Below are 26790 nucleotides of genomic sequence, written 5' to 3' on the forward strand. Positions count from 1 at the left end.
ACTCATGCTCTACAATAGAGAAAGGATATTCATGCATTACTATTGCCATGATAAGTTTTCTTTGACTTGTTTCTTCATTATATTTGTATGACTCTAACATTCCATTTTCTCCAACTTTTGTGAGATTGAGTACCATTTGCCCTCTATCTCTATTATGCTTGTTCTTATAATGGTTCCTCAAGTGTGATGTTCCCATAGAACTTTCCCCACTAAATTGCTTTCGACAATATTTACATATTGCCTTGTACTTGCGAATTATTTTTCCATCAATTACTTCTGTCTCTTCAATTTTCTCAAAATTATTCCAGACATCCGATGTCAACTTCTTCTTCTTTGTTCTATCATCATTAAAAACACTACTTGAGGTGTCACCTTGAACTGATGCACTTGTAGATGCCATTGACTCCTAAACATGGATATTAAAACTAATTACAGCTAAAACATTAAAGATCAAAGCATAAAAGAGAGAATACATTAAATACATATATTCTTACCAGTCTAATAATTTTTGAAAACTAATTATTCTTCCAAATAATTTGGACCAAATTGCAAAAATATCAGACGAGAGGAGAGAAAATAACTAGCTGCAAAATATGCAAACAGAGTCAATTTAGTCAAGCATGTAAAACATAAATGTCATGCATGTAAAACATATGTCATTATTAATGTAATACTTCTACTATAAGAGAATATGTCTTCAAGGAATTAGACTACAAATTCTATGATAAAACTATGAAAAAAGTTGCAATACTTTTAAGCAAAATTAATGCAACTAGTTACATCTTAACCTTTTAGTTGTTCTATCTTAGGCCACATATTGCATGCAAAATATTAATAGGATAATTAGACATCCAAAGCTCGTAAGAGAAAACTATTGCTCTCTTAAAGAATTTCAATAGTATGTGTGCAACTATCCAATAGAATTTCAATGAAAGCAAGTGGTCAGAAATGAAACAACTCACTTCATGAGATAATCTTGAAACTTTTTGACAAAAGTTCACATGGAAAAATGGAGTATTTTATTGAGGCCAATTGTGCAGTGACCAAGTTGATAGATAATAGTAAACTAGTATATCTTCTGTTGTCCAGAAAACAAGCTTGTCATTGTAAAGTCTATGAAGAATCCTCCACAGCCATCCTTATCTTACATGGTTTCATGAACAACCTTAGATTATATTAAATCTCCAAACTACCACCTCTAAGCCCATGTGTTTCATATCTCCAAACATACTTAACAAAAGGATAATCTGTTGGAATAGTTTAATTTGGAACCTCTGTTTGTTTTTAAGTTAGTGCTTCCTTAGTCCTTACTCATGCTTTAGCTGTCATGCCATGGACTCTGTTCAAACTATCATACTACAGTTATGTTAACTGAGAAAAGAAACTATCATACTACAGTTATGTTAACTGAGAAAAGAAAAGGAAAAAAAAAGCAACTAGGATTGAATTGCATGTCCCTATCTATGATATCAATGTGATGTATAGATATTTATAAGTTTAAGGTGTACTAAATGGTTACTCATCAGTTGAATTACTCTCCAATTTAAAACAAATTAAATGTAATGCGTAGAAAATCTTAGAGCTAATGCAGGCTAATCCATGCAAGTTAATGCATCAATTACATACATCCAATAGTTTTGAGGAAGGGCCGGCGGAGGGAGGGCCGGTGGAGGAGAGCCGAGGTCCACGAGGGAGGGCCGGTGGAGGAGAGCCGAGGTCCACGAGGGAGGGCCGGTGGAGGTGAGCCGAGGTCGACGAGGGAGGGCCGGTGGAGGTGAGCCGAGGTCGACGAGGGAGGGCCGGTGGAGGTGAGCCGAGGTCGACGAGGGAGGGCCGGTGGAGGAGAGCCGGTGAGGCCGTGAGGGCTAGTATTGAGGGCGGCGCCGCGGGTAGTAGTGCGGTTGATGGAGATTTGGGGGAGGAGATGGTGAGTAGATGAGAGATAGAGGTAGGGTTTAACTTTTGTTGGGTATTTATTAAGCGGGTAAACGGATATCCGTTATCTGAATCCGTATCCGATAAAATCAACTAAACCCGTATCCGTATCCGGATCCGGATTTTTTTCTAAAAGGCTATCCGTATCCGGATCCGGATCCGGATATTTTTGGAAATAGCTACCCGTATCCGTATCCGAATCCGGATCGGATAGGATTTTCCTATCCGTATCTGATCCGATCCGGATCGGATAGCGGGTCGGGTCGGACTTAATCCGACCCGTTTTCACCCCTACATCTACACTTGAATCCTGATGTGAGGATATAGGAATTAATGCGTCAATTGTAACAGGCGAGAGATAGAAAGGCACTTCAAGAGTTCAAGTACCATCCAATTTAAGTAGCTTTACGTGGGCAACTATCTTTCTTCCCAGACAGTGACAAAAGCATAGATGTGGTCACCTGCTGCTCTGCTTGGGGATGAAGTTTCCATAGGCTTTCTCATATTATTCTCCTTCATAAGTGGTCTGTCTTTTCCCCTGATTCTCTGGAAAGTCTAGATTGTAGGAAGGTTGTGGCACTACCCAATTTTTTTTTTATTGTACTCCAAAATATATTTACGGTACCGAGATACTATAACGAGACAATATTTAATTTAGCAATGCTTATAATGCCTATGCCCCTTTAAGTTTAATGTCTTAAAAATATCTAAATTAAAATTTTAACAACCGCCTAACCAAACAGAGAATATCTAATGGTTCTCTTTGTAGTTTTAGCTTGAACTTAAAATTTACTCAAGAATATTAAGATTATTTTACATCTATCGTTAATTAGCTCATCTATATGCTGTGTGTCTGTTAAAAAAATTGATGTCACGATGGTTTGAGACTTTAAAATAAAATACAGATACGCATAACATGGGAATGATTATAATGGCAAAACTTTTAAAGTCATTATAAATATATAAGAGGGAGGGTATTGGCAATAATGTTAAAACAATAGGTTAATTGTAAATTCGAAAATGGGAGGTGATTTTTTGCAATAATGTTAAGAATAGGACAGAGAAAGAATCTTTACATTGATGGATAAAAAGAATATATTGGCATCAAACTACTTTATGGGTTGCTCTTTATCTTTTATGGGTTAATTATATCTACAGAACAACAATATTCGGTTTTTACAGTTAACATTTGAACCTTTTTTTTTCGTTACAATCGTCATCTCTAAACTTAAAATTTACTTCAATAAAACCTCTTGTTAGTCTATCGTTTGTCTTATTGACTGATTTAACATATGCAATATTCATGATAAATAAATAAAAATTAAAATGCTCTGATTTGGAGGTCCAATAGCACTGGACTCTCCCTTCCTTCCTTCCCCCATACATCCTCGTTTACCACTTCGGCATTGGCCCTCCTCGGCCTCAGGGGTCTCAGTGAGACCCATGCGATGGCCCCACCATGGTGACCTACCCAGTCACCTCTGTCGCCTCCTTCTCCATTGTAGCCCTCCTCGGCCCACCGTCTCCTTCCCCACGGCCCTTCTCAGCTAGGTTGGGGTTGCCTCCACCCGCCTCCTTTCGCAAAACCCTCCTCGGCTTCACTGCGACGACCAGGTCAAATCCCAGCGCCTTGCCTCTGCCGGGAAGGTAGAGGGAAGTGAAGTGAAAAGAGAGATTAAGTAGTTGAGGGTGATTACATAATTTTACTATTTTAAATTTTTTATTTAAAATTAAATAATATAATATATTATTATAGGTATAATAATCATTTGGGTGTACTCCGGCACTACTGTTTGCTATTTCACTTAAATCCAAAGTTTAGAAGAGACATCTTAAAAAAAAACGATCATCTGGTGGTCCAAAATATCAGGTATATTTCAGGGGTATAGGTGTTCTTGGCTTTTTTTTTCTTGTAAGAATGTTCTCCTATTTCTCCGTCGTAAGATCTATCCAGGTTTCTTATTCTAGGAGCTTATTCACCTCGCCACATCCAATGGAAGGAGTTCCATGGCTAACTCTACTCCCTGTCGTCATTACGGGATTCATGGGCTTAGCTTTATTCCAATTCTTTAATGTATTCTGGCTGAGGCCAGAGAAGCTAAGGGAGAAGCTGAGACTCCAAGGGATAAGAGGGCCGAAGCCTACCTTGATCTATGGGAATATACTGGAGATGAAGAGAATCCAACAAGAGGCGAAGAAGGATCCAATGGAAGGGAGTGACCGCTTTGTGATCAACTACGTTTCTACTCTGTTTCCTTACATTATCCACTGGAGGAAAGCTTATGGTAGGCTTGAGCTCTGGTTCTATGCTTTTCCTCAATATGATATCATTTATTCGCTGTTTTTTTTCATGTGGATATCATTTATTTTCTATCCAAATATTCATTTGTATGTGCCCAGCATCTGTTTGACATTTTGCCGCAGTAGGATCTGATTGATGTGAGTTTGGGGCAGGGCCGATATTTATGTTCTCGACAGGAACGATGCAAATATTGCATGTGAGTCGCCCAGATATTGTGAAGGAGATAAGCCATTGCACATCCTTAGAGCTGGGGAAGCCTTCATCCATGCAGAAGGCGCGCAGAGCTCTTTTCGGTGAAGGTATTTTGATGGCAAATGGTGATCTTTGGACTCACCAAAGGAAGCTCATTGCACCAGAGTTTTTCATGGACAAGGTTAAGGTAAAGTCAACTCCTCCTGTCTTTTACATAGCATTCTTGGAACAAATTTAGATTACTAGGTTACTATGTAGCAACATTTGAGCAGGTTGCTAATTTTAAGATGGCAATACAATTTTTATGCCAATTCATTATTCATCGTATTTTCCTGCTGCTGGTTTCTGATTGTCATATACACGATTGGAATAACATCATGTTAGTTCTGAATGCTATTTGTCGAAGTTCAAAATCTATTTTTTGTCAAAGTTCTTCTTGAGAAACTTATGCATCAATATATCATATGTAATCTGAAATATTATTGTGTGCTTTTATGAGTTATTAACTCATTGATTCCTCATTTTTAACTTATACTTTTAGTAGTGTTACTGCTTCATGACAGATCTCCAGAATATTGTTAGAAGAGCAAGGGTGGCAAGACAGTTATATTCCCCTTCAATTTTATTTCCCTCTTTCTTACTAAATTGGTTTTAACTTTTTAGCCACATTAGTTAGGTTAATTGGTTCTGTGTATTTGCAGGGCATGGTAAAGTTAATAGTGGAGGCTGCTGTCCCATTGCTGAATTTATGGGACGACATAGTTGAGAGTGCTGGTGGGAGTAGAGAAATAGTAGTTGATGATTACTTGAGAAACTTTTCAGCAGATGTAATATCAAGAGCTTGTTTTGGAAGTAGTTATAATAAAGGTGAAGAGATATTCTTAAAACTTAGGCAACTTCAGAAGGCAATGTCAAGCTCGCTTATTGGAATTCCTGGCATCCGGTATGTTTTACAAACCTTTCATTCACACCTTTATGTATAAGACTTGATAGAAACTTATAGGTTTCCTATAGTTTATAGTTACATTTAACATCAATGGACTTTTCTTTACGGGTCTTTTGATTCTTTTCTACCATGAGCATTCAAAAGTCAAAACTGAATAGCTAATACATCCAGCTGCATTTAAAATGATTCATCTGAATGTATTTGCAGTCTCACATAACCTAGCAATCAATCAGAATGCTTGAAAGTAAAGTTTGGACATCTTATGCTAAATATAAAAAGAAAATAACCATCACAATCAAATTCTTGTATCACATATTCACATGTCATCCAGTGCATTTAGTAATATGTAGTGCATTTAATGTTGTAATATTCTTTTATTGGACATTGCATATATCTGATCCAATTTATATTGCTACATAATTCTGCGCTTGTAGCCGGTAAATTCAGTATAATTATCTCTTAAGCATAAGATCTATTCTACTGGTCCATTACTTAATATTTGATCACTTAATGGACTATTCAGAAGTTCCCACAGACGCAGCCATATTATGTGGAGAGGCTTTAGATCCTTCACTTTTGAAGTCTGTGCATAAGATGAGAATCAAAACTTAATCTTGTCCCATGCTGACCATCATTACAAAATAATTACAACATGGCTAGAGCTTTGTCTGCTGTAGCTGTAAAAAAAATTGAGTTGGCATGTCAACAGCAGAACAGCTTGATAAATAAAGTTATCTTAGAAATCTGTCAGATAATTAATGGCTTAAAGAACATAAGAACAAAGTGAAGCTGACATAGTAAATGGATATGTTATCACTACAAAGGCTATTATTACCTTCAGTAATATAATGTTGAGGGCGCTAATCCTTTTGAGGGCATGGTTGATTGAACAGTATGACTCCTTTGGACAAATTAGGATTGTTCTCATTGGTCTGTTTCTCTTTATATTGCTTTTCTGAGACAAAAGAATCCAGTCTGCAGTATTAATCTCATGCTTTTCCTTGCTGCTGACAGTGAATAAGATGTATTATTTGCTCTTGGGAAGAAATAAAGAATTGAGTATGACAAGGGAATGATAAATGTCACGATTTGGGAGTTTTTTAAATATTAGAGGTCAATTCTTTTCGAGCATATAAGAGATTTCAGTAATTTGCCTGGGCATACAGACATTATTCATTGAACAATGATGTAATTGTACCAGATATTTGCCAACAAAGAACAACAGAAAGATATGGACTCTGGTTCAAGAGATCAGGTTACTAATTTTAGATGTAGCAAAGGAACGTAAAGAAGGATCACCAGCATCACCCAACAAAGATCTCTTACAATCAATTATTGAAGGGGCTACCGCTGATTCTGCAAGTTCTGACATGATTGACAACTTTGTTGTTGACAACTGCAAGAACATATACTTTGCAGGACATGAAACGACAGCAGTCACCGCTACATGGTGCTTGATGCTTCTTTCATCGCATCCAGAATGGCAGGCTCGTTCTCGATCTGAAGCTTTGGAAATATGTCAGGGAAGACCACCGGACGCCAACATCCTTCGTGGATTGAAAACGGTATGTTAATAGTGAAATGGGTGACAGTTATCTAACCCAACTTGCTTCAACAAAAGTTATGTTTGATGACAGATAATTTTACAAGCATACAAACTATGGCCAGTAAATTTACTTCAGTCTGCATAATTTACATGTTTGTTAAGTCATCTTAGTTGAGTTTGTTTTCTGTTCCCAAATCTTTATTGGGTAAGTTTATTCAAAAACAGTTTGACGTGGATTACAACAAGATTACTAATTTTATAAGTCCTAGGAACAGAAGCTTCGAATGTCACATTCTAGTACCTCATTCTAACTAAATTCTTTACAAGTAAACTGCTTGAAAGAAGAAATATAACGCTGCACTAAAGGATGCTTTGAAAGATAGATGGTCAAATGGACACGTCAGGTGATCCAAGAGAAACTACATGCGGGAGAGCTTAATCCAAATGCAAACTAACATTCTTTATCAATATGTTCTGCTCTGCCATTATAGCTAACAGTGATTTCAAAAATTTCAGTTGACTATGGTGATCCAAGAGACTCTCCGACTGTATCCTCCAGCCTCATTGATAACGCGCGAGGCTTTACAAGATATCAAGCTCGGTAACATCTACACTCCAAAGGGCACTATCGTCCAGATTCCGTCAGCAATGCTCCATTACGACCCAGAAGTATGGGGACCTGATGCCAATGAGTTCAACCCTGATAGATTTGCTCGTGGCATTGCAGGGGCTTGCAAGGCTCCTCACATGTACATACCCTTTGGCCTGGGGATTCGGACTTGTGCAGGACAGAACATGGCCATGGTGGAGTTAAAGATTATCCTCTCCCTTCTTCTAACCAAGTTTTCTTTCTCTATATCGCCAAGCTATCTCCATTCCCCTGCATTTAGATTGACCATAGAGCCAGAGCATGGTTTACCACTCATAGTTAGCAGGTTATGATTAGAAAATCTGTATGTTGGAAAAGATTGTATCCCTTTTCCTTTTCCTTTTTTTGTACCTTTCATTTGATTAAAGAGTACAAGAATCTTAGGATATGACACCACAATTTGAGTGGTAACCTGAACTTTGTGAACTACATTTGTTTTTAATTGAATCTCGCCTCTACATTTATATGGGATTTCAGTTGGATTGATCTATTACCAATGTAGGTATGAATATTCTCTTTAACCCCGTTCACTTGTGGAATAAGGGTGTTGAACAAGGGTGAAATAGACATAAGTATTTTAATTTTTAATGCCAGAAGAAGAGTGCTAATACCAGTATAAATTATTGTAATATTTAGTTTAATACTAATATAAGGAGTAATAATTATATTTGATATGATATAAAGTTGATATTAAAGTATTTAAAAATAATTAATTTGTATTGGGAATCAGTAATTTTTTATATCAAATGATGAAAATACCCTTGAGTATATATTAAAGTAGTAGTAGTAAATAGTATTTTTTAAAATAATATTTTTTTTAATTAAAATTGCAAACTTAAAATATTCTATATATCCAATAACTATGCACGGCAGAGTAATATAGGGTTATAAGTTCTCACTCTTTATATAAAATAACTATGCACTAGATGAAGAGGCCCTGTAGGTTAATATAATAGTATGAACATGCACTACGGTGTAACGCAATGTTATTAGCTCACATTGCGGTGTAACGCAAGATTATAAGCCTGCATTGCGGTATAACGCAAGGCTATAAGCCCGCATTATAGTATAATACGAGGTTATAAGTTCGCACTCTATATAAAATAACCACACACTAAAAGAAATAAATAAGCACTGCTGGTTAATACATGGTCATAAGCTCACACTGTAGTGTAAATATAGGGTTATAAACCTGCATTACGGTGTATTGCGAGGTTATAAGCCCGCATTGCGAAAAAGGTGTGCGGGCTTAATAACTGTATATGAGAGACTAATATTTAAAAAGAGAGATGAATAAGAGAGAAAATCTAAATTATAGTTAAGATGACCAAATTTTAATAAAAGAGATAGTGGGGGAGAGAGAGAATATCTACTGTAGCTAAGATGATGTGTAATTAAATATTATCTAATATATGGGCAAAATAGTAATTATGAATTATTATTATATTGTATTTTAAAAATTGTATGAAATAAGATAAGAGAGAATTGTGGATTACTATACTGTAATAAAGTAAGATGTTGTTTAATTACAACACTAGAATAAGGAGGCTTATTCTAAAATAAATTTATTCTTATTTCATAAGTAAACGGAGGCTTACTTTGAGATTTGTCTCTCTCTCTTACTAGGGGAAGGAGGAAAAAAGAGTAAGATCATGTATGTAATTATTTCCTATCATAGGAAGCTTGATATTATTAGGGTGAAAGTAAAGCAGAGGATGAGGGTTACGAGTCATACATAATTTCCAAAACTGCAAACATGAAGGGTAGGCTAAGGGAGAAGCAAGACCGCATAATCGCATATGGTTGCTTGAGCTACTCACTCAAAGACTTAAATAGTTTCCTTTTTTTCTTTTTCCACTTCATTCATCTTTTGCTCTAAGAAGTCAGGAACTCAGCATCATGCGAATATGGGAAACTAAATTGCGATGGACTTTCTTGTGGTGTGTACATTTAAAATGTCCAGCTATATACATCAATAATCTTAGGACAAAGGATAATTCCCCACGTTAGCTCTCATTATGATGTCACACGCTACATCATATATTAAAAAAAAAAAACTATCTAGAAACTTTGCATATAAATGCAACACATAAGAGAGAACAAGAGACCAACGGAAGAAATGGACAGTATCATAACAGATTACTTGTCCTCTGTGATCTTGCTGGGATTTTGCAGCTCGGTGATATATTTGTATGTCACTACATGGCTAAAGCTCAGAAGGGTCCAAGATATGCTCAGGAAGCAAGGCATCGAGGGTCCTTCGCCGTCACTTTTCTCCGGTAATCTCTCGGCGATGAAGAAGAGGACTGTGCCGACCAAGGAAATCGAAAGGGGATGTTACCATGACTATACCAAGTATATTTTTCCGTATTTCGATCGTTGGAGGAAAGATTACGGTATGCGAAATATTATTCATTTTATTTCTTCTTTTCTTTCTGATATATTAATACGTTCGTAATATAATTTTTAACAATACCAGCAACAAAACTTGGTGAGATTATATATCTATGTCAATACCAAAATTGTCATAATATGATATTTAAAAGAAAGTTATCTTGGGAGGTCAACGGTAGAAGTTTATCAAATAACCTGGCCGGTGATCTGATCAGAGGAAATGGAAGCTAATTGGTACTTGCTACTAGAAGATTGTTCCTAAGTTGAATCATAAGCTCATACTTATAAAATATGGTCATTGCTAATCATAGTAACTTGCTTACTATAGAAATGATATCTTTCTGAAGAAATGAAAAAGAAAAGAAGGTGATAAACTTGATATAATATCTATATCATCTCAAGTAGAACACAAACTACAGTATATAGTTTATCATACAGCATTGATCGATGATCTACCTCATTGACCAAATAACTAACAAGGGAATTATATCATATTGCTTAGATAACAGCTCACCCTGTCATGTTTGACTAAACAAACAAGTAGATGGTGTCACCTATCATATTCAAGAGACAAAAGAGTACATGTTTGACCCTTCAATACTATAAACCAATGCTGTGCAAGGATATTATCTTTTTTCTTCTATCTTCTCTATTATTCCATGTTCTTTTTTCTTGATAGAGACGTAGAAGAAACATATATATAAGGAATTGATTATATTAAGTATTCATCTGTTCTCATTTTCTAGGTGACAGCAAGTCCCCGTATTGACCGTTTTAGGGGTCATTTTTCATTTATAATGTTTCAGTATAGAGTTTAATATAGAGAAAAACAAATTTTATAATATTTCAGCATAGAATTTAACTTACAGAAAACTATAAATTATGCCCTGCATTTTTACTATATTTAATAATTAAATAAAATTATTCTATGTTACTATTTACTAAATAATAAGCCACACCCTGAGTTGAGTTTGACTTAACAAAATATACGATTTTAATATTTTAGATGATTGCTTTGCTTTGATTCTATTTTTCTGATATGTATTTATGAAGCTGTAGGATAAGGTTTGGTGTTCTTTAGCAAATAGAGACTTTATGTATAGTATAGTCAAAATATACAGTGTTATTTTTGAAGAGATTTTATGATCCAAACCCTAAATTTTCAGTATTTGCAAATCAACCCTGCCTAAAGCCACTAGATGTTTATATATAGGACCAGTTTATTTGTACTGGATGGAAAGGCGACCGGCACTCTACGTCACAGATCCTGCGATAATTAGGGATATAAGCCGTTGTGTATCTTTGGATTTGGGAAAACCTAGACACCATCAAAAGGGACAAGAGCCACTCTTTGGCCGTGGAATTTTGAAGTCAAATGGACCGATTTGGGCTCATCAAAGAAAGGTCATTGCCCCAGAATTCTACATGGGTAAGGTAAAGGTGAGTTATCCACACACACACACACAAAAAGAAAAGAAAAAAAAGAAAAGGATACGATGATGATCTGAATAAAATACTTATTCACCATCCATGCAATGATCATAGGTTATGGTGGAGTTGATGAATGAGATTGCCATGAAACTTGTGAACTCGTGGGGAAGCATGGTGGATCACCAAGGAGGCACTGCGGTCATAACAGTGGATAAGGATCTCATGAGCTTCTCTGCGGATGTGATCTCTAGGGCAATTTTTGGAAGCAATTATGCCACAGGGAAGGAGATCTTTCTCAGGCTTACTGCTCTCTCGAAAGAAATGACAGCAAAACAAAGTTTCCTCTTTGAACTCCCTTACTGGCGGTCAACATTTGCAACCTTCTCAAAGCTCTTATCCTGCAGTAAGTACTTCAAATGACTGATGTCTAATATGTTGGTACTGTAAATATATTTCAGATTCCTGCCAAGTAAGAGAAACCGAGTTATACGAAGACTAGAGCAAGAAATCCACTCTTTGATACTGGAGGCAGTGCAAGAACACAGAGAAAGATGCACATCTTTGCAAGATGAGGATCTACTGCTCTCTATACTAAGGAGTGACAGCATGGCTGATCAGCTTAGCTCTGATGCCTTCATAGTGGACAACTGCAAGAGCATCTACTTGGCCGGCCATGAGACGACGGCTGTAAATGCGACATGGTGCATGATGCTGCTTGGGGCGCATCCAGATTGGCAAGCCCGAGCTCGAGCCGAGGTGGTGGAGGTCTGCGGTGGCCGGATGCCCGATTTCAAGATGATCCAGATGATGAAAACAGTACGTAAATTAATTGTATATGATATATAGGTTTCTAAGGATTCACAGTCATAATCTCCTAGTTACTTTAAAAGCTTAAACTGATAAAAAATACTGACGGTTTTATTCTTTCACTCTAACTTCTTTACCTCTTTGCAGTTAACAATGGTGATTCAGGAGACCCTAAGGCTCTTTCCACCCTCTTCCTTTGTGGTTAGGGAGACATTCCAAGACATGAAGTTTGGCCACCTCCATATTCCTAAAGGGACCAACCTATGGATCCCTATCAGCACAATGCACCATGATCAAGCCCTATGGGGACTGGACGCCGACGAGTTCAATCCCGAGAGGTTCGCCGGCGGGGTTTCGGGTGCATGTGAGCTTCCACAGGGGTACATGCCCTTTGGACTAGGGGCTCGCACTTGTGTGGGTCAAAACTTAGCCATGGTGGAACTCAAGATATTTCTCTCCTTAATTCTAGCTAATTTTACATTTAGCCTTTCTCCAAAGTATTGCCATTCCCCCTCTTTCCAGCTAACTGTTAGGCCTGAGTTTGGGTTGCCTCTCGTTGTGAAGAGAAGAGTAAATTAAGAAGTGAATTCTTGTTACGTAACAAACTGCACTTCTTAGGGGTGAAACAAATATCATATGCCTATGTACTCTGAAATATTTCAAAAATAGTGATATTAAATACTATTTTTGTATGAAATGAAGTGGACGTGTAGTTTTGAAGCATAAAGGTCTCCTCTTTGTCTGTTCATTCATTGATTATTGTCTCTTAGGTTCTAATATGTATCTCCATTTCAATCACTAAAGTCAGGATGGCCGAGTGGTCTAAGGCGCCAGACTCAAGTTCTGGTCCTCGTGAGAGGGCGTGGGTTCAAATCCCACTTCTGACATTAGTTTTTTTGTTTTTTTTTTTTATATTTATATTTTCAGAGACAGATCTCTGTCATCGGTTAATGCCATTCTTTTGTTAATAATGCTTATTATCTCCCCAACAGTTTAGACATTACAAATGAAACTTTCACTTTCAATGGGAATTTTACTAATTACGAGATCGAGAGAAGGTTTAGGTGGAATTACGGGGATTTTATAATTACTAATTGCACTGCCATGGTTGCAGTTATTGATATATACTTGCCGCGATTCGATGATTTCTATTTATTATTATAGGATTCTGATTCGGATCGAATTTAAAATAGAAAAGTAATTTAATATCCATACCTGATTTATTTATTTTATTAGATTATGTTGGACTCGGATCAAATATATATACTATGCCTATGAATCACCACTTAAAACCTATAGGGACAAGATTAGTAACTAATAAATAATAACCTCATATTTTCGAATGGTCTAAACGTATCAACAGCAAACAGCTGACATAGAGCTGAGTCACTATGCTCCTATTATGTGAGAAGGTATCAACTCCCTTGATGTGATAGTATATAAGACTTGAGATATGTTTGAAGAAAATAATGCGACTCTGGCATGATATAAAATATGCCAGGAAAAAAGAGGAGGTCGATACGTGATTTGACTTTGAGAAAATTTTTATGGAAAATAAGAGGAAAAAAACGAATTAAACAATCGCCATCCACATCAGAGCGCAGCCTACGCTTCAAACTTTCCTGTTATAAATGATCTTCCACTTCTTTCTCCTCTTCCACCATCTCCTCTCCTCCTCTTCCACTTCGCGACCCGATCCGGATTTCAGAACATGCCCTCCTCCGCCAAGATCTCCCCATCCTTCGGGCTCCGCACCGAGAGCCTCAACGCCGTCCGCCTCCGCCGCGTCTTCGACCTCTTCGACGGAAATGGCGACGGCGTGATCACCACCGCCGAGATCTCCCGAGCCCTCGATCGCCTCGGCCTCGGGACCGACCCCGCCGAGCTCTCCGCCACCGTGGTGGAGTTCATCCGCCCCGGCCACGCCGGGCTCGACTTCGACGACTTCCGATCGCTTCACCGCCAGCTAGGCGACGCGCTCTTCGGATCCGATTCACCTGCGCCGACTTCCTCGTGGGAAGAGGAGGAGGAGGAGGAGGCGATGAGGGAGGCTTTTAACGTGTTTGACGAGGACGGAGATGGATTCATCTCGGCGAGGGAGTTGCAGATCGTGTTGGAGAAGCTAGGGTTAGCTGACGGGAGGAGCTTGGATGGGGTGAAGGAGATGATTTGTTCGGTGGATGCGGACAAAGATGGACGGGTGGATTTCGGGGAGTTCAAGCACATGATGCGGAGCATCTCCATCAAAAGTTCTTGATCCCATGGGATTATCAATAAAAGTCGGGGTTGAAAACGGAAATAGTGGCCCTTGCTTTTCTTTTTCGTTTTAGTCCAAGACCTATATATATATACATATATATATATATATATAGCCACAGTCCACAGAGGTTGAGGCTCGTTCTCCATTAATAAGGACCGGGACGAAGGTTTAGTTTGCTGTTTGATTTCTTCGTAGTTTGAAGCACTGATGTATTACTGTAAGTTGATCATGTTTTCTATAATTTTATAAAGAAATGAGGCAAAAGATTCATTTGATACACTACATATTAGCTTCTATTAAGCAACACAATATAAGTGAGAGAATAAATTATAAGATTTGATGGACCTAAATGTGCATATTAGTTAAAATAAATAGATAAAACTAGAAGCATAACTAGTTGCAACAAGAGATTATAATGAATGTAAATTTCTTTATAAAATAGTTTTAAATAGATTGTATATGTGTATGTCTGTCTTGGTCATATAAGGCTTTACTTATTTATCAAATTTATGTATGGTGAAGGATTAGCCACCGTGTATAGTAGCATATGATTAGTCTATATGCTTTCTATCAATTAAATTAAAAAAAGCTAAATAACAGTAGACATACAATTATGTTTATTTTGTAAATTATTGTTTTATTTTTAGAAATACTTAAAAGAATTTCAACCAGACAATCGACTGATTGAATATTTGAATGTATAACTCGCCTAATCTCTAATACTGTTTCTTTCTTTTTTTTAATAAAATAAATATATTAATTAAATGTAAGGGTTATGAAATGAAATGCTTTGCTAAGATTTAAAGTTAAAAAAAGAATTAAGAAAAGCAAGTACATCCGCATTCATATTTCTGCCTAGACCCAAATCTCCAATCGGATAAGCTTTGTTAACGGGTTTGCCAAACTTAATATACACAAATATCACAATCACATCCTGACCGTTGATACAGAATCTAACGAGGTGCGAACTGAGGGGTAACTATTGGGAGGATTCGACTCGTGGCGAAAGACCATTTGCTGGAAACAGCAGTGGTGGATCCTGAAAGCCTGATGCAATGGTGGCCGTCGGATTAGTTATTCTGCTCCGTATGGGAATAAAAAGCTCGCTTCGCCATTACCTTTTCTCTGGTTTCCAAAAGGGCGCGCCGTCTCAGTCTCCCGCCACTACGTAAAAAAAAAAATCCCATTTTTACCTCTCTTCTCTGTCGTTCGCCGGTGTTCGCTGTCTGGTGTGAGGTACGCTTCTCTTCGCCATTTCTTCTTCTCGAGTGGTTTCCGAGGTCACCGTGGGTGGTCTTATATCTTTTGGGATCTTGTTAGTTTTTGAGGATTTGAAGGATTAGGTTAATGTAGCGGTTCTTTGCTTGGGTTGGATGGGATTTTTGTTTTCGTCTTTTGGGTTCAAATATGGGGGATTTGCTCTTGGTAGCTGAAATAGGATCACTTTGTGGGTATTCATTGGAGATTTAGAGGGATAAGATTCAGATTTTCATGGTTACGGTGATGGGATAATGTTGTTCTTTTCTTCTTTTGTTTGGTTTATTATTGTGTAGGTTGGCCTTTTCTTTATATATGTTCTTAAGGAAGATGAAATGTGATGCCTTTGTACTATTGTGGGTACTTTTGAAGGCTTTAAGAAGAACTGGGGTTGATTAGATCAAAGTCTTCTCTTCTGATGTAATATTGTTTACATAGGTTTTTTTTTTTGGTGCTTCAGTTAATCTACTACAAATGCTGGGATATCTCGGTTCAATAAATTTCTAGAATGTTTGGTTATTTGAATTTCTTTCCTTTTGCTTCATTAGAAATCTTCCTTCCTTTTCTCTTACACTTCAGAATGTGATTATTTTTTTTTAAAAAATAATCTCCTACCTGTTTGTAACATATTTTTCATGTTTGCGTCTTTTGTTAATGCAGAGCATACCCGCTGGTGCCTTTCAGCCGATTGAACGTGAAGATCTAAAATTTACATCGTCTTCTGTTCAATTATTCTTTGGCTCAAAGTTTAATTAGAGTTGCTAGAAATTAGGACTGCCCTTGCTCGTAAAAGCTGCTTTCAGGAAAATATCTCTCGTGGATTATATGCAAAGAGAAGATTAGGGGTCACGAAAATAGTATAACTGCAATTGGAGACATGGAACCTGAATCTGGGTCAGTTATGATGATTAGTGTGGCAGATGGTTCATTTGCTAAAACCTCTTGTTTTGAGAAAGTTAGAGCTCCAAACGCTGATGAACTTGGTGCTTTGAAACTGGGTTCTGAAGCTATGGTGAGAAGTCATGAGAATTATATCGATATAGTTTTGTCACAGACTCCCTGCTTGAAGAAAAATAGAGGCACAGAAGATATAGATGTTAAGATATGCAATTGTGACAACAGAATGGGTCCTGAAACGCCCTTCCCAGATAGAGAAACATTGGAGCCATCAGACTCTTCTGATAAAACTGAGGAAGATTTCATATTGGGCTGTCAGACTCCGTCTGAAAGCATCTTTGATCCCTTTGCTCCTGGCCCAGAAGAATTAGCTTTTGCTCCCAAGAAGAAAATGATGAAGGGAACACAATATCCTCTTCGCAGGCAGCTAAATTTTGACATTTATGATGCCTGTGTAAAGAATTTGGAGAGCAATATCACTGAAGATGCTGAAGAGGAGGATCGCTTTGTTGAGTTAGTTTGCAAGTCTTTTCTTGATCTGATTATTTCAAATCAGATCAAAGAGATCTCTAATCAGATGTTCCTAAGTGAGCCCAGTCCATCTGAATGTTTTAAAACACCCACTTCTACACCTATCCTGTGCGGCATTGCAGACACATGCCCAGCTGCACCTGTGAGACCAACTTTGAAATCAAAGAGAGTTGGTCAGGGGATTTGTCGGAAGCTTGACTTTGGATCTAACATTGTTTGAATAATAATGCTGCATAGGACTATAGTTGGAGAACAGCTAAAATACTTTTGGGACAGCTTTTTGTTATTTAGTTGTAAAAAGAATGTTAGTTTTGGGCACCCCTGGTTTATGGCCTGGTGGTGTTGGCTGATGGGAGTAGCAGCCTCTGTTGAACTTTGTTTATTTTACCTTTTAACTTTAGCTTTTGCTATTATAGGGCTGCAAACATCTCAATATTCTCAGAGGGCATGAAAAGGCCTACCTGGCTATTGTCTTTAGGACCTTCAGTGTAATTGGAGATTGATTTTGGCATGTTTGATGAAGTCAGCAACATCTGCATGATGGTTCGTTTCATTGAACTTGTCCTTAACTAGACATTGGAGGAATGATGTGTAACAGTTTATCTATGCTTTACTTGTATGTTTCTCCTTAAAACATCTGTGACAGATTGACATCTTCCTTAAGAGTATATCAACCAATGTTGATATTTATTTCCATCTGTATTAAGGCTTTTACTTTGCTTTTTTATTTATGTTCTTTCTAGTGGTCTTTTACTGTGCAAATTTATTTGTTGAAGTAAATATTGTCATATGTGAATTGATTATAGCATTAATGCTTGAAATCACTAAGTTCCATGGCGTACCCTTTTATAAGCTTTATGGACTGGAAGATGTTCGAAATAGGTTTTTATGGAACTCTGGATATGATGAAAAGATGTAGTTGCTTGTCGATGCCAAATTTAACCTTTCTAGCTCTTGTTGGTACTTTAGGGTAACTGATATTGCTGCACTGTTCTTGTTTGTACTTTATTGCACTATTTTTTTTAGTAGTAGTTGAAATCACTAGTAAGTTTCATGATATACTCTTGTAAAAGCTGTTTCATTTGGAAGATGTTGGAAATATGTTTTATGGAACTCTTGGTGCCAAACTTAGCCTGCCTATCATTTCTTTGGTTCTTGTTGGTTGTTCTTGGAATTTGCTGGTGAGAATAGGCAAGATAATTTCTGGGAAAGAACAATCATCTTTCTGATTGTACTATGCACAAAGTATGATAATTTTTTATGGTGGGTTTTGGCAATGTTGTGAGGATGCTCTAATTAAGACATCACTATAACTTACTAGTTGAGTTGCACTAGTTTATGATGAGATTATAGAATAATTTTTTTGTCTAGGTTATCATAAATACATAATTTTTTTTTCCAAAAGAAAGTAAGAGGGGAAAGTTCTGAAAACCCTTGTCCTTTGAGGTATAGAAAGGGTTTATTTTTTAAATAATGAAAAGGAGGTCCACAAAGTTAATGCCACTTGGATTTGGATGTGCTGTGTGCATAAATGAGGGTCACCAAATGGGCAAATGGTCCATGAAGTCTGCCATTGGAGGGGGGGAAGATGTGGTAATAGGATACCACATTACGCTCACAGTAGTGGTTAGGTGCCCAATTAAGTTTTTGCCATGTCCCATGAGTTCATGCTATCAATGCAACGATAAGGACTCGAGTAGGAATCACTTTCTAATTTTTGCCAGCTACATCTACTTATCTATCAAGCTTAAACACACAATGTTTCCAGGCAAAGAAAGAAATATAATTGAAGAGTGAAAAGATTCAAAGAACAAGGCAGGTAGAATCTATGACAGAGACAACTAATTCGATGGTCATATGAGTTTTTTTCTTCTTAATTTATCAAAAAACAGTACTTGGAACAGTAATTTCATTTACTCCAATAAGGTGTTACATGTTTGATACATAAAAGAAACTGAAATATAATTTAGAATAGCCTAACTACCGGCACAGTATAAAGAAATAAACATCAAGCCTAATGGATAAATAAGATCTAAATGGGACGACACCCATAGTGCATACATAGAGTCAGCTAATTATACCTTCATCGTGAACCGACGAGGATCTTGAAGCATTATAGCTAACCTGCGAAAAATAACAAGAAAATAAAAGAAACAAACAAATCATTGGTCACCAAAAGGTTGACACCGACAACAATTCTTGCAGTCGGAGCGAAGGGAGGATGATGTGGCAAGATTGATAGGTTGACATGGGAAGCACAACAAAATGATAAGGGCAACGATAGATGAGAGGTGGGGGTGGGAACCGACATGGCATTGAGGATGGAACAAACGACAGAGGGGATGACTATCGACATAGAGCCAAGATAGGACAAGGCACAAGAAAGAGAATAGATTCAACAAATCTTGATTAAGCTAGAGGCAATGGGTAATAAGGCACAAATCGGTGAAGGCCTGCTAAGACTTTGGAGAAGACAATAGCAAGGGATGTGAAATGATAGGGAGAGAAAAAAAAAAGGAGAAAATTGGAAAACTTCTAGTGGAGGGAAAGTCACCAATGACAACAGAAATAAGAACTCTCAGGACAAGGAAAATAGAGCCTCAAACCCTAGCCAGGCAGTGCTCTGTAGTCCTACGAGTTAATACTTGATATCTATATAACTTATAATTAATATCTCATTGTTGGGATTCGTCACACATTTACAATGTATTAGCTCCCTACATATCTCTTATAGGATAGTCCACTAACGCTTCCATGCTTATCTTAGATTAGCAGTATGTCCTACGCAATCTACACCTCTGCATGTTTCTCTATGCCCGTCGTGCATCCATGGTGGACTCCCAAGGCCACTCTATCTAGAAAACCAAAGACAGGAGGATTAAGTTTCCTAATTCAACCGTCACGTTACATTTGGTGTACTTATGAAAATAAAAAAGTGATACGTTAGCGTAAATTATTCATTCCATCAAGAAATACAAAAAAAAAAAAATTTCAACACCGGAAACCATCTTTAAGATATTTAAGAGTAGACTCACATCAGAAAGTTAGATCCACAGTGTTACTGACTGTGAATAATCACAGCAAAAATCTTTATATCACAAAGGCTTTCCTCAAGACTTGTAGTTACAAGTAGAAAATAGTCGATGATATATGTTGTGTGTTCTGAGAATTCAAATACATTTCTTAGAGTGGGAGGATGAGTCCCGAATAAATGCCAGTTTTCCTTCTGCTACCTACTCTGGTCCATTTAATGTTGTTTGAATATCAACATCGTAGACACCCAACTACTCTTTTGATCAAAATAAATAAATAAATAAAACTCATTGAATACTCGATGCCCATGCCAATTATTTTATCACAAACACAATTATAAATGTTGAATCCCATTGAAAGTGGTATTCTAATCGAAATCGAGTGACAAAATTTATATTATTATGTTATATATTGCACTCGTTTTCTTCTACCTATCAATATAGTACATCATACTCCGGAGATAGGTAGTTACTAGATTAATAGTGTAATAATTTAATAAATTCTGGTTATTGTGTGGGCTTTGTTGATATTTTTACTTTAATATGAAAAACAACCTTGTTGTAGAAAAATAATTTAATAAAGATCATGATGTCATCTTGACTAAAATATTTTATTCTCATGTTTACTGTTTGCATCATTAACTAACCCGATAATTAAGGATGAAAGCTATTGCAATTAAGAAAAACTAGTGCACAAAATATTACAGGAGCACAAGATGATAAAATTTTAGTAATGTCAGAAGAGCACAAATTTTGATTGGATCTTATAATTAAGAAAGGTTTAGTTCCCAATTTGCCGCCTATAACCTAATATTCACACCTCTAATCAAAAGACATATCTTTTATTTATTTATCTTGTTGCTATTTGCAAATATATCTCAAAATTGAAGAGGGTGTCTCAGTAAGACTGAAAGATTAGGTGCTAATCTGTAAGCAAGATAAAATAATCTATATTATCGTAAAGATTCTTCTTTATTATTATATTTCTAACAAAATAAAACAGTTTTTAATTCCTAGTGTGAAGCCGGGGCGGGCGCCGAATCCCATCGAGTCGACTCCGCCAAGTCGGCAAAGGAAATAATTCTTTTTCCCGCCATGTCTTTAATCAAAACAATGGAGATCCCTGAACCGCAGTCGTCCGAACCCATCACAACGACCACCCGGGCGTCGTCGACGGCTCCGATGACCCCTCCGTCACGGACTCGGTCGACGGCTCCGCCGTCGCTACGTCGCCTGCCCTCGCCTCGAGATCCGCGAGTGACTCCTTGAGCACCGCGAGAACCTCAGGCATCCTCGGTCGCTCGTTCTTGTACGGCCGCACGCAGCGGAAGGCTACCGCGAAGACTTTCCCGACGGTGGTGCGATCCCACGTGGGGCCCAGCCTCCTGTCCACGAGGCCTTCGAGGGCGCCGCCGCCGCCGCCGTCCGATCCGGGCCCCGTCATCGCCACGTGGGCGGCCTGCACGATCGACTCGGCCCCACCGGAGGGCGTGGAGACCACCGCCCGCATCCCCGTTACGAGCTCTAGCAGCACCACTCCGAAGCTGTACACGTCGGCTGACTCGGATATGTGGCCCACCGCAAAGCTCTCCGGGTCGACGTACCCCATCGTCCCCCTCACCTCAGTCGACACGTGCGTCCCCTCGTGCGGCATGATCCTCGAGACGCCGAAGTCGGACAGCTTCGCGGCGCCTGAGTCGGAGAGGAGGACGTTGGTTGGCTTCACGTCACGGTGGACCACCGGACCCTCGGGGAACTCGTGGAGGTAGACCAACCCCTCGGCGACGTCGACGGCAATCTGGAGGCGGCGGTGCCAGGACAATTCGCCGTGAAGGAGCGCGCGGGAGAGGTTGCCCCCTGGCATGTACTCGTACACGAGGGCGTGCGCACGATCCCCGAGGCAGTAACCGACGATGGTCGTGAGGTTCCGGTGCCGGAGCTTGGCGAGGATCTCCACCTCGCTGTAAAACTCGGCGATCTTCTTCTCGCGGTACACGCGCTTGATCGCCACGTGCTGGCCGCTAGGGAGCTTTCCCAAATAGACCTTGCCGGCGCCGCCTTGTCCTAAGACGAGGCGCTCGTCGTAGCCGTTGGTCGCCTGCTTGAGCTCCGACCTAGTAAAGATGTAGAGGCCGTCGGTGGGGAGCGGCGAAGCCGCTCCGGCGGCTACCGGCGATTCCTGATCGGTGTCGTCGGTACGGATCACGGCGGATTGGCGACGGTGTTTGACTATCGCAATGGCGAGGAAGGCGATACCGGCGATGGAGGCGAGGCCGGCGGCGGCGGATCCGGTGGCGATCTTGATCGTTCTAGATTTCGATCTGGAGGGCGGCGATATAGAATCCGGAGGAGGATGCAGAGGAGGAGGGGGAGGTGATGGGATGAGGTTGCTAGTGCCGAGATCATTGATGTTTTCCAAGATCTGGACCATACAAAGGGCGTAGGAGCGGAATCGAGGAAGAGAAGGTCGGGAGGAGGACCAGATCCCAATCGTGGCGGCCATGCCACAGGGGACGAACTCCTTGCTGTTGGTGTAGTTGAGGAGGGAGAAGGTGGCCGCTATGACGGCGTTCTGACACGAGGCGCACGCCGGTGGGTCGGTGAGGTCGGTGGAGTTGCCGGAGGGGTTGTCGCAGAGGCGGGTGGCCTTGTGGATCGCGGCGGGGGTGGCGGCGAGGATGGAGGAGACAGCAAGGTACTGACAGGGGCGGTTTCCGGCGGCGAGGCGGGTGGGGTCGCCGGAGAGCTCGCAGGAGCCGTTAGGTAGGAGTAGGGAGGGGCGGGCGAGCCCGCCGCGGATGAGGTAGGCGGCGAAGGCGTTGGAGCAGGCGGAGGCGGGGGCCGATGGGAGGAAGGCGGCGCCGGTGAGGTTGGCGTTGCGGATGGCGGCGTAGAGGAAGGCCGCGTACACGTACCAGCAGCAGCTCGTGGCCGTCGGCGCCGTGGCGTTCGCGTAACACTCCGGCGGGATCATCGTCGACGCGTAGACTATGTCGTACGGGCACGTGGCGTTCTCCGATGCCAGGAGGACGGCCGGATGCACTACGACGACGAGGAAGAGGAGGAGGGAGGAGTACCGCCGGCTCATTTTAGCGTCCCCTGGACCTTTGATTTCTTAATAAATTTTTTCTCCTTGTTTAATATTTTTAGGAAGTGGAGCAGAGGAGGAGGGACGGTTGCCAGTTGCCACCCCTAGTCGGTACGGATCTCTTGTTTGCTCACGAATTGGTGGTTGTGGGTGTTGACTAGAGACTAAGAGGGTTTGACTTAGGCTAAAATCTTTTCACACAGTTTTTAGAGAGAGTTTTTAAGTAACAATCTATATAATATGTTTATTTTTACCTGGGAAGTTTTGATTTTGTAACTTTTACTAACTAACAACTCATGGTGATTCAAGTTGGAAAACTTAATTTTGAGTCAAATCTAGTTAAATGCTGACTCTAGTACACGTTTCTTCCTATTAGCTAGATCTCTGCTGACTATATATTTGTCTTTCTCTCAACATCAAATTAGTAAGTAAACCCTTCAAGCTTCTAGAAATTTTATCCCTTTTGTCATTGATGGACTAATTGGGAGAATCTAGGCCTAAGTCGGAGCTAAGTCAAGTGCAAAAGACAATGATAACAAGTTATGATACACGGCAGGAGTTTACACTTGATATATATTCTCTTATTTTAGAGATGAGATCTGAAGTATTAATTTGCAATAAAAAGAGGTCAATTTAATAGCTTGGAACTAATTTTTGTAGTCATGAACTCCACTACCTTGTCAACTCTCAAAGCTAAAAATGATCCAATTCTTTATCCATTGAAGAAAGCCCAATAAATTTATTTTTTACCCTGGTCCAACTCTTGCCCAGCCTTGTAAAGGGAAGTACTACACCGAGGCCTGGCCCAGTCCACTATAAACTCGTTAGGATTTTAGTCTATCTTTTCTAGCTTGGTTGACATTTGAGTTCGATAAATTCAATGACAAGGTGAACATGAGAACGATCTAGAGTCTTTGGCACCCCTAGTTGGAAAGCTATGAAGTTATTCCAGATAAGTTTGCCACTTGAGAGGAATAACATATAGGTCAGCAAAGCTAGCATTTTGAAATCCCACCAAATTGTTCCAAATAAATCGCTTTTTGAGAGGAATAACGTATAGGGAAAGTTAGAATGCATATGTGATAAATAATCAAAGAATTTAATATGTGAAATATTTGAGTTTTCTTCTTAATAGAAGTCAATTTGCCAACAGTAAAACGCCAAAATTTATTGAAAAAGTGTATATACAAACAAATTTATTGAGATGACAAGGGGACCCAGGAATTATTCAAAAGTCACACGAGAAAGGCAAGTAGTTATTTGGTGCTTCCGTGTTTAGATTCAATCTTCTGACATTATCTTGACGATCAAATTGCCCTTACTACTTACTGTTGGTGGTTAAAAGTTGCAGAAGAGAATCGTGCTCTAAAAAGAGTAATATAATTAATTTAAAACGATACATCTTTGCAATATATATATATCAGTTCCGTCGATAGAAGAATATTTTTAGATTTCTACTTCCATTTTTATTCATTTTGTGTACAGAGATGGAAGCTTCGCTGAGTCATATACTAATATAAGCGCAAATAATCCAGATACGATCTACATATATATCTCTCTCTACGTACATGAAAGAAATTAAATACGAAATCTCTATCCAAACAAAAAGAAGAAGAAAAAACGGAGGACCCGGTCAACGATCGGCAAATCAGAGCTCGGCCTTTGTGGAGCACTCCTGGCTCCGCACTTTGAGGTCCGGGAAACCGACGGCCACGTGACACGTCGATTTGGCCACGACGTGGTGCTTGATGAACCCCAGCACGGTAACCCTGCCGGCCACCGTGGACAAGGCATCGAGGTCGACCTCCCCGGCCGCGACGTCAGCGAGGAGGTTCTCCATCTCGTTCCCGAACCGGTCGGCCTGGAGGTTGAGGTTGAGGCGGACGAGACCCGACCCGTGGTTGGGGATCCGACCAGGTTCCACGTCAGCCTCGCCTACCTGGACCCCGCGGTAGAGGAGGACGGTGTGGCCGACGCCGTGGGAGAAGGCGGCGCGGTTGGGGTTGTAGACGCGGACGACGAGGGCGAGTGTGACGTTGATCTGGATCTGGATTGCGGGGAAGGTGAGGCGTGGGGCGATGCCGGTGACGACAGCGGAGACGGGCTCGATGGTGGGGTCGCGGACTCGGAAGAGGGTGAAGTAGAGGACGACAGCGAGGACGGCTATGGCGACGAGGACGGCGAGGATGATGAGGCAGATGGTGCGGCGGCGGCGGCGGCGACGGTGGGCGACGGGGGTGGGATAGATGGTCTTGGTCGCGGAGGTCTCCGTCATGGCGGTTTCTTTTGTGGTGTAGGGAGGGGTTCGGGGGAGAGAGAGAGAGAGAGTTTGGTTGGAGTTATTAGTAGTGGAGGGAGAGGGAGAGAGAGGGAGTTGGGAGTTGGATTTAATGCCAAGAATGGTATCCGCATAGAGTTTTCTTTTTTCTTTTCAAAATTGATAGAGATTAATTATAGATAAATTACGAGCCAAAAGACTAAAACACGTATGCATAATCCATTTTTTTTCACGTGATAACATCACCTGCCCCGGTAGATACACTCATACCATTGCACTATAGTAGTGGTGGTGTATCAATATGAATTTATAAATGGGTGTGATTTTACCAGAATTATAATCATAATGATGACCACAATATCTCATATGACAAATTAATAAGTGTAATACAAGAAAATATAATATTTTTTATAGAAACGGTACAAAAGATTGAAGCAATTTCTTTGCAACGATGATGTATATTAATGGTTATATAATATATTGATGATCATATGATTTCTGGGTGGAGCAAAACCCCAAGTTGCCCTAGCAGAGAGCTTTGCTTTGGTTTCAATTTTTTTCTTTCCTCATCTCGTCCCTTCCGTGGTTCAATTATCTAGGTAGAGATGAAGGCTCTTTCCCTCTCCTTCGAGTTTTTCCTTTTCTTTCTTTCTCTCTCCATATTTTCTTCTTTTTTCTTTCTCTCTCTTTCTCCTTGTTGTCTTCTACACGGCTATTGTTGAAATCTCTTTCTTCAATAGTCTTTAGAGGTCTCAATATGTCTCATTCACCCCTTCTTCCTTACTTTGTTGATCTGGTCTCCGCCCCTTCCTCCTCTGTTCCTTAAGGCATCGCCTCCTCTACATCCCCCTCCCTCTCCTTTTGTCTCCATCTCTTGGTCATCGCCACCACATCTCAGTATCGCCTTTTTGCCGTCTTCACCGCCCTCTAGCTATGGGCTTAGTCATAAGTATAATAACTAATTTAAGATTTTTTGAACATAATAATAAATAATTTTAGGCATAAATATATGAAGGTAAAATATATTCAATCCTAAAAAAATTAGATGGATTCATCACATGGGAAGAATTTAGAACTGTGAGACCTTAAAATTTCTAATCTTCTTTAAAATCTAATGTGATTATTGTGCTTGGGATGACTTTAAAAGATCCCACCCAAGGATGAAGGGCTTTCATTACTCAACATTCTTAATTATTATTATAAAACACATTTAGAATAATATTCTCATGGGAACATCGACTAATA

General features: G+C 39.6%; 5 protein-coding genes and 1 non-coding gene across 12 annotated transcripts; 5 read left to right on the plus strand and 1 right to left on the minus strand.

Moving 5' to 3' along the window:
* Window positions 1–3282: 3282 nt before the first annotated feature.
* On the plus strand, window positions 3283–8034 carry LOC140791557 (cytochrome P450 714C2-like). 6 transcript variants are annotated; one of them, XM_073142192.1, is made up of 7 exons: window positions 3283–3582; window positions 3692–3805; window positions 3904–4220; window positions 4390–4616; window positions 5131–5372; window positions 6577–6940; window positions 7438–8034. In XM_073142192.1, the coding sequence occupies exons 1-7, from the start codon at window positions 3395–3397 to the stop codon at window positions 7861–7863; spliced, it is 1878 nt and encodes a 625-aa protein (XP_072998293.1). In that variant the 5' UTR covers window positions 3283–3394; the 3' UTR covers window positions 7864–8034. The 6 variants fall into 6 exon arrangements, with proteins under 6 accessions (XP_072998293.1, XP_072998294.1, XP_072998297.1 ...); XM_073142193.1 differs by having other exon boundaries at window positions 3283–3549; XM_073142196.1 differs by having other exon boundaries at window positions 3447–3624; window positions 3890–4220.
* A 1647-nt stretch (window positions 8035–9681) lies between these two features.
* Window positions 9682–12929, plus strand: LOC140791088 (cytochrome P450 714D1-like). 2 transcript variants are annotated; one of them, XM_073141481.1, is made up of 5 exons: window positions 9682–9966; window positions 11178–11404; window positions 11510–11760; window positions 11854–12211; window positions 12350–12929. In XM_073141481.1, the coding sequence occupies exons 1-5, from the start codon at window positions 9690–9692 to the stop codon at window positions 12779–12781; spliced, it is 1545 nt and encodes a 514-aa protein (XP_072997582.1). In that variant the 5' UTR covers window positions 9682–9689; the 3' UTR covers window positions 12782–12929. The 2 variants fall into 2 exon arrangements, with proteins under 2 accessions (XP_072997582.1, XP_072997583.1); XM_073141482.1 differs by having other exon boundaries at window positions 9686–9966; window positions 11178–11398.
* Window positions 12930–13005: 76 nt separating this feature from the next.
* On the plus strand, window positions 13006–13089 carry TRNAL-CAA (transfer RNA leucine (anticodon CAA)). Its single transcript has one exon. It is a non-coding gene; the product is annotated as a tRNA-Leu (tRNA).
* Window positions 13090–13676: 587 nt separating this feature from the next.
* Window positions 13677–14739, plus strand: LOC140791005 (probable calcium-binding protein CML27). Its single transcript, XM_073141347.1, has one exon. It carries the CDS (start codon window positions 13914–13916, stop codon window positions 14457–14459), a length of 546 nt encoding a protein of 181 aa, XP_072997448.1. The 5' UTR covers window positions 13677–13913; the 3' UTR covers window positions 14460–14739.
* An 834-nt stretch (window positions 14740–15573) lies between these two features.
* LOC140790948 (uncharacterized) lies at window positions 15574–17841 on the plus strand. The gene is made up of 2 exons (XM_073141269.1): window positions 15574–15698; window positions 16380–17841. Exon 2 carries the CDS (start codon window positions 16597–16599, stop codon window positions 17365–17367), a length of 771 nt encoding a protein of 256 aa, XP_072997370.1. The 5' UTR covers window positions 15574–15698; window positions 16380–16596; the 3' UTR covers window positions 17368–17841.
* A 6859-nt stretch (window positions 17842–24700) lies between these two features.
* LOC140790886 (uncharacterized) lies at window positions 24701–25756 on the minus strand. Its single transcript, XM_073141198.1, has one exon. The coding sequence runs from the start codon at window positions 25540–25542 to the stop codon at window positions 24916–24918; it is 627 nt and encodes a 208-aa protein (XP_072997299.1). The 5' UTR covers window positions 25543–25756; the 3' UTR covers window positions 24701–24915.
* Between the last annotated feature and the right edge of the window lie 1034 nt (window positions 25757–26790).

This window comes from Typha latifolia, chromosome 6, assembly GCF_019914945.1.
Source record: "Typha latifolia isolate L0001 chromosome 6, TyphaL0001v2, whole genome shotgun sequence".
NCBI lineage: Eukaryota > Viridiplantae > Streptophyta > Magnoliopsida > Poales > Typhaceae > Typha > Typha latifolia.